The 7,500-nt window shown below is 48.3% G+C and overlaps 2 protein-coding genes across 2 annotated transcripts in view; both read right to left on the reverse strand.

Moving 5' to 3' along the window:
- The window catches only part of LOC138859205 (apomucin-like), a 9,292-nt gene extending 1,916 nt beyond the window's left edge, over nucleotides 1–7,376 (reverse strand). Inside the window, exons 1-7 of the mRNA XM_070113408.1 lie at nucleotides 6,981–7,376; nucleotides 6,522–6,791; nucleotides 6,114–6,383; nucleotides 5,553–5,924; nucleotides 5,043–5,210; nucleotides 3,739–3,884; nucleotides 3,182–3,235 (exon numbers count right to left, since the gene is read on the reverse strand). Coding sequence (XP_069969509.1) covers nucleotides 3,182–3,235; nucleotides 3,739–3,884; nucleotides 5,043–5,210; nucleotides 5,553–5,924; nucleotides 6,114–6,383; nucleotides 6,522–6,791; nucleotides 6,981–7,376 — 1,676 coding nt within the window. The remainder of the gene's footprint in view (nucleotides 1–3,181; nucleotides 3,236–3,738; nucleotides 3,885–5,042; nucleotides 5,211–5,552; nucleotides 5,925–6,113; nucleotides 6,384–6,521; nucleotides 6,792–6,980) is intronic.
- The window catches only part of LOC113819611 (receptor-type guanylate cyclase Gyc76C-like), a gene marked incomplete in the record, with an annotated part of 271,750 nt that overhangs the window by 255,099 nt on the left and 9,151 nt on the right, over nucleotides 1–7,500 (reverse strand).

Below are 7,500 nucleotides of genomic sequence, written 5' to 3' on the forward strand. Positions count from 1 at the left end.
CAAAGCATTTCCTGTCATGATAATCCCAGTCTAATCCACGGCGATCACAATCAACTCACGGATTATAGTCTTTATTTTATCGTTTCTCTCTCTTTTTTTTCTTTCTTTCTTTTCTGTGTCTCTGTTAGTTTGTCCTTTCTCGTCATTTTCTTGTCTCTTTGCTTCTGATTTTGGTTTTCTGTCTATTTTTCTATTTTCTTTCTTTCTCTTTCTCTCTCTTTCCCATTCCCTTTCTCTCCCATTCTATCCACTCTCTCTCCCTTTCTCTCCCACTCCTCTCTTTCTCTCCCTCACCCTCCTCTCCCGTTGGATTAGTCTTTATTTTATCACTGCTCTTTTTTTCTTTCTTTCTTTCCTGTGTCTCTATTAGTTTGTCCTTTCTCGTCTCTTTGCTTCTGATTTTGGTTGTCTATTTTTCTATTTTCTCTCTCTCTCTCTCTCTCTCTCCCCCTCCCTTTCTCTCTCACTCCCTCTCCCTTTCTCTCCCACTCCCTCTCCCTTTCTCTCCCACTCCCTCTCCCTTTCTCTCCCATTCCCTCTCCCTTTCTCTCCCACTCTTCCTTTTCTCTCCCATTCTCTCTCCCTCACCCTCCTCTCCCGTTTCTTATTTTTACTATCACTCTATTTTGCTGTTAAATATCGTTCAGACACACATGTTTATATTCACTCTTAAATGTTTAAAGCCCAGCTCCTATTCGTCACCCACACACACATATATTTACTCAACACATCTTTGAAGTTTCCTAAACTTTCTATCAAACAAACACAGTCGATGTAAACTTGTAAACTTTTTTTTTTTCAAAAGTTGAGTAACTATGCCCTCCTCTTCTCAATGTCAATAAACAACTTGGGAGTTACTGGCAGGCGAACCACATACCCATTCACACTCACAGCCATGTACGTATCCACACATAAAGAGGTTTATCTTGTCCTATTAGGCTTATGATAAATGTTGTATTCATATAGGCCTAGTTGTCCTGTGGAGATGTATCCTGCTCTTCTTTCCTTTTTTTTATTTCACTGTTTCTTGTCTCTTACTCTTTCTTTCCCTCCCATTCCACGTCCTATCTCCTTTTCCCCTTTCTTTTCCTTTCTCTCTACTTCTTCCTCCCATTCTTTCATTAAAACAATCTCTCCCTCACTCTTTCTTTAAATTTTCTCTCCCTCCCTCCCTCTCTCTCTTTCTCACATTCTCTCTTTTTTTCTCTTTCTTTCTTTCTTTCTCCCTCTCCCTTCCTATCTCTCACTGTCTCTCTCTTCCCCTCTCTTTTCCATTCTCCCTCTCATTATTTCCCATTCCCTCTCCCTCTCCCATTCTGTTCCCTTTCCCTCTCTCTTTCCCTCTCTCTGTCTCTCCTCCCCTCTTCATCTCTACTTATTTCGTGTATAATGAAATTGCTAAGAGGTAATTAACCCAGAGGAATGTCATTTCGTTGCGTTCCCGACTCCAGCTAACACGTGCAACATTGCACTCCTGAATCCGCGACAGAACATTGAGGATTTTCAGCTTCCTTGTTTCCCCTTGTTCTCAGTGTCCCTTTTCCTGTTGTTCTGTACTATTCATTATAACCTTGGGCTATTTTAAGTGGAAGCATCACTTTAGTTATTTATTGCCCTTATCATTTGTATTATTATCATTATCATTATTATCGTCTTTATTCTCATCATCATCATCATTACTATTATCATTATCATTATTATAATTATCACAATGCCTTTACTACTCCTGTTTTTACTCCAAAACCTCATCTGAGTTCATAAAATTACTGATAAAATCACGAATGAGTTTAATATCTATACATCTATTTTTGCTGGCTCGTAAAAAAGCGAGAACAAAAAAGAGGTAAATTTTCTTTACTTTCAGTGTTCGAAGAAAGGGAAACTGAAAACTTTTTCTTCTTCAGTTTTTGAAGAGAGGGAAGCTGAACACTTTTCTCTCAGTGTTTAAAGAAAGGAAAGCTGAAAGCAAAATTTTATGGACAAAAATATGTATATATTCGTACATAAATGAACCAGATGTTTCATCAGAATCGGAATAACTTTGTTGATTGTGATCTTACTGCTAGTACACATCAGAACAACAGCGCAGGGGGATATTTTCCTATAGAATGATTGCCGAGTTGCTTGCCTTTGGAAATAGCTTTTTGAAACGGTTTATCTGCTAATGAATAAAAAATCTCATAACCTATGCCAAAAAAAAGGCTTACTAATTACTCTAACCATAAATAAAACATAGAATGAAAATAGCCTTTTGAAACTGTTTATCTGCTAATGAGTAAAAAATCTCATAACCTATGCCTAAAAAATATGGCGACCTATTCATTCTAACCATAAATAAAACACGATTTTCATTATTCATTCTAACCATAAACACAACATGATTTTCACTATTCACTCTAACCATAAATAAAACATGACTATCTTAAAGCATAGAATGAAAATAGCCTTTTGAAACTATTTATCTGCTAAATAATAAAAAATTTCATCTATGCCTAAAAAAATATGGCGAACTATTCATTCTAACCATAAACACAACATGATTTTCACTATTCACTCTAACCATAAATAAAATATGACTATCTTAAAGCATAGAATGAAAATAGCCTTTTGAAACTATTTATCTGCTAATTAATAAAAAATTTCATCTATGCCTAAAAAAATATGGCGAACTATTCATTCTAACCATAAATAAAACATGATTTTTACTATTCATTCTAACCATAAACAAAACATGATTTTCACTATTCGCCTCTAACCATAAATAAAACATGACTATCTTAAATCACAGAATGAAAATCATGAAGAGTATTGCTCATATTTCCACCTTGCCGATATTTATACCTATACTCAAGAAAGTGATACTGGTACCGATGCTATATGTACATCTCCATTATCATTATTACCATTACAGCTGGCACCATCATCATTGTCATAACTGTACAATGCTTTTTAGTCTTCAATACTATCTTTACTAGCACTACTATCATTGTCATAACTGTACAAAGATTTTTAGTCATCATTACTATCTTTCCTAGCACTAATATTGTTATCTTTTACTCTGATTACGATCACTATCAATACGAATAGTCTCTTAATCAGATTGATAATCCTGACCATTATTTCGACCCATAGACCTCTCCAGCTGTACCTCGCTCCCTACATATATCGCTATCAATCCAACCTTATCTCTCGGGGATCAATACGGCTACACTTATCTCGGTGTCCTGATCTATCTCTGCCATAAGGAGAACTCAGCATTATTAGCGTTAAGGTGCTGTCACACTAGCACTTTTTCCGTCATTTTTTTAAACAATTTTTTGAAATTTTGTCCATTTTTGAGCGAATTGTCGATTTTCCTGTCAGACGATAATGATCGTTTCCGTCTGAAAACCTTTCCGTCAACTTTTTCAGCCAAACATAGTCAAATCAAGAACTATATTCGAGAATGTTTGTATTTATGTTAAATAAAATTATCAAAAAATTTACGGAAAAAGTGCTATTGTGACAGCACCTTTTGCCGTCCTCCGCTGAGACGCAAAGGACGACCCCATCAGCAGACCAGCCTTAGTCGTCCTCCGCTGAGACGCAAAGGACGACCCCATCAGCAGACCAGCGCTAGTCGTCCTCCGCTGAGACGCAAAGGACGACCCCATCAGCAGACCAGCCTTAGTCGTCCTCCGCTGAGACACAAAGGACGACCCCATCAGCAGACCAGCGTTAGTCGTCCTCCGCTGAGACGCAAAGGACGACCCCATCAGCAGACCAGCGTTAGTCGTCCTCCGCTGAGACACAAACGACGACCCCATCAGCACACCAGCCTTAGTCGTCCTCCGCTGAGACACAAAGGACGACCCCATCAGCAGACCAGCCTTAGTCGTCCTCCGCTGAGACACAAACGACGACCCCATCAGCAGACCAGCGTTAGTCGTCCTCCGCTGAGACGCAAAGGACGACCCCATCAGCAGACCAGCGTTAGTCGTCCTCCGCTGAGACACAAAGGACCACCCCATCAGCACACCTGCGTTAGTCGTCCTCCGCTGAGACACAAAGGACGACCCCATCAGCAGACCAGCCTTAGTCGTCCTCCGCTGAGACGCAAAGGACGACCCCATCCGCAGACCAGCCTTAGTCGTCCTCCGCTGAGACGCAAAGGACGACCCCATCAGCAGACCAGCCTTAGTCGTCCTCCGCTGAGACGCAAAGGACGACCCCATCAGCAGACCAGCGTTAGTCGTCCTCCGCTGAGACACAAAGGACCACCCCATCAGCACACCTGCGTTAGTCGTCCTCCGCTGAGACGCAAAGGACGACCCCATCAGCAGACCAGCCTTAGTCGTCCTCCGCTGAGACGCAAAGGACGACCCCATCCGCAGACCAGCCTTAGTCGTCCTCCGCTGAGACGCAAAGGACGACCCCATCAGCAGACCAGCGTTAGTCGTCCTCCGCTGAGACACAAAGGACCACCCCATCAGCAGACCAGCGTTAGTCGTCCTCCGCTGAGACGCAAAGGACGACCCCATCAGCAGACCAGCCTTAGTCGTCCTCCGCTGAGACGCAAAGGACGACCCCATCAGCAGACCAGCCTTAGTCGTCCTCCGCTGAGACGCAAAGGACGACCCCATCCGCAGACCAGCCTTAGTCGTCCTCCGCTGAGACACAAACGACGACCCCATCAGCAGACCAGCGTTAGTCGTCCTCCGCTGAGACACAAACGACGACCCCATCAGCAGACCAGCCTTAGTCGTCCTCCGCTGAGACACAAAGGACCACCCCATCAGCAGACCAGCCTTAGTCGTCCTCCGCTGAGACACAAAGGACGACCCCATCAGCAGACCAGCGTTAGTCGTCCTCCGCTGAGACGCAAAGGACGACCCCATCAGCAGACCAGCGTTAGTCGTCCTCCGCTGAGACGCAAAGGACGACCCCATCAGCAGACCAGCGTTAGTCGTCCTCCGCTGAGACGCAAAGGACGACCCCATCAGCAGACCAGCGTTAGTCGTCCTCCGCTGAGACGCAAAGGACGACCCCATCAGCAGACCAGCGTTAGTCGTCCTCCGCTGAGACACAAAGGACGACCCCATCAGCAGACCAGCGTTAGTCGTCCTCCGCTGAGACACAAAGGACGACCCGATCAGCAGACCAGCCTTAGTCGTCCTCCGCTGAGACGCAAAGGACGACCCCATCAGCAGACCAGCCTTAGTCGTCCTCCGCTGAGACGCAAAGGACGACCCCATCAGCAGACCAGCCTTAGTCGTCCTCCGCTGAGACACAAAGGACGACCCCATCCGCAGACCAGCCTTAGTCGTCCTCCGCTGAGACACAAAGGACGACCCCATCAGCAGACCAGCGCTAGTCGTCCTCCGCTGAGACACAAAGGACGACCCCATCAGCAGACCAGCGTTAGTCGTCCTCCGCTGAGACACAAACGACGACCCCATCAGCAGACCAGCGCTAGTCGTCCTCCGCTGAGACACAAAGGACGACCCCATCAGCAGACCAGCGTTAGTCGTCCTCCGCTGAGACACAAACGACGACCCCATCAGCAGACCAGCCTTAGTCGTCCTCCGCTGAGACACAAACGACGACCCCATCAGCAGACCAGCGTTAGTCGTCCTCCGCTGAGACACAAACGACGACCCCATCCGCAGACCAGCCTTAGTCGTCCTCCGCTGAGACGCAAAGGACGACCCCATCCGCAGACCAGCCTTAGTCGTCCTCCGCTGAGACACAAACGACGACCCCATCCGCAGACCAGCCTTAGTCGTCCTCCGCTGAGACACAAAGGCCGACCCCATCAGCAGACCAGCGTTAGTCGTCCTCCGCTGAGACACAAACGACGACCCCATCCGCAGACCAGCCTTAGTCGTCCTCCGCTGAGACACAAAGGACGACCCCATCAGCAGACCAGCCTTAGTCGTCCTCCGCTGAGACACAAAGGACGACCCCATCAGCAGACCAGCGTTAGTCGTCCTCCGCTGAGACACAAACGACGACCCCATCAGCAGACCAGCGTTAGTCGTCCTCCGCTGAGACGAAAAGGACGACCCCATCAGCAGACCAGCCTTAGTCGTCCTCCGCTGAGACACAAAGGACGACCCCATCAGCAGACCAGCGCTAGTCGTCCTCCGCTGAGACACAAAGGACGACCCCATCAGCAGACCAGCCTTAGTCGTCCTCCGCTGAGACACAAAGGACGACCCCATCAGCAGACCAGCCTTAGTCGTTCTCCGCTGAGACACAAACGACGACCCCATCCGCAGACCAGCGTTAGTCGTCCTCCGCTGAGACACAAACGACGACCCCATCCGCAGACCAGCCTTAGTCGTCCTCCGCTGAGACACAAAGGACGACCCCATCAGCAGACCAGCCTTAGTCGTCCTCCGCTGAGACACAAAGGACGACCCCATCAGCAGACCAGCGTTAGTCGTCCTCCGCTGAGACACAAACGACGACCCCATCAGCAGACCAGCCTTAGTCGTCCTCCGCTGAGACACAAAGGACGACCCCATCAGCAGACCAGCGCTAGTCGTCCTCCGCTGAGACACAAAGGACGACCCCATCAGCAGACCAGCCTTAGTCGTCCTCCGCTGAGACACAAAGGACGACCCCATCAGCAGACCAGCCTTAGTCGTTCTCCGCTGAGACGCAAAGGACGACCCCATCAGCACACCAGCGTTAGTCGCCCTCCGCTGAGACGCAAAGGACGACCCCATCAGCACACCAGCGTTAGTCGTCCTCCGCTGAGACACAAAGGACGACCCCATCAGCAGACCAGCGTTAGTCGTCCTCCGCTGAGACACAAACGACGACCCCATCAGCAGACCAGCGTTAGTCGTCCTCCGCTGAGACACAAACGACGACCCCATCAGCAGACCAGCGTTAGTCGTCCTCCGCTGAGACGAAAAGGACGACCCCATCAGCAGACCAGCCTTAGTCGTCCTCCGCTGAGACGCAAAGGACGACCCCATCAGCAGACCAGCGCTAGTCGTCCTCCGCTGAGACACAAAGGACGACCCCATCAGCAGACCAGCCTTAGTCGTCCTCCGCTGAGACACAAAGGACGACCCCATCAGCACACCAGCCTTAGTCGTTCTCCGCTGAGACGCAAACGACGACCCCATCAGCAGACCAGCCTTAGTCGTCCTCCGCTGAGACGCAAAGGACGACCCCATCAGCACACCAGCCTTAGTCGTCCTCCGCTGAGACGCAAAGGACGACCCCATCAGCAGACCAGCCTTAGACGTCCTCCGCTGAGACACAAACGACGACCCCATCAGCAGACCAGCCTTAGTCGTCCTCCGCTGAGACGCAAAGGACGACCCCATCAGCACACCAGCCTTAGTCGTCCTCCGCTGAGACGCAAAGGACGACCCCATCAGCAGACCAGCGACGACAGAAAGACCGCCTTATTACTCAACCGGAAACCACACCTCTGCCGTCCCATCAACTCTCATGCGGATGTTTAATTAATACGTCGGTTTATCTACTTGTCTTTTATTT

Source organism: Penaeus vannamei, chromosome 34 (genome assembly GCF_042767895.1).
Source record: "Penaeus vannamei isolate JL-2024 chromosome 34, ASM4276789v1, whole genome shotgun sequence".
In the NCBI taxonomy this organism is placed as follows: Eukaryota; Metazoa; Arthropoda; class Malacostraca; order Decapoda; family Penaeidae; genus Penaeus; species Penaeus vannamei.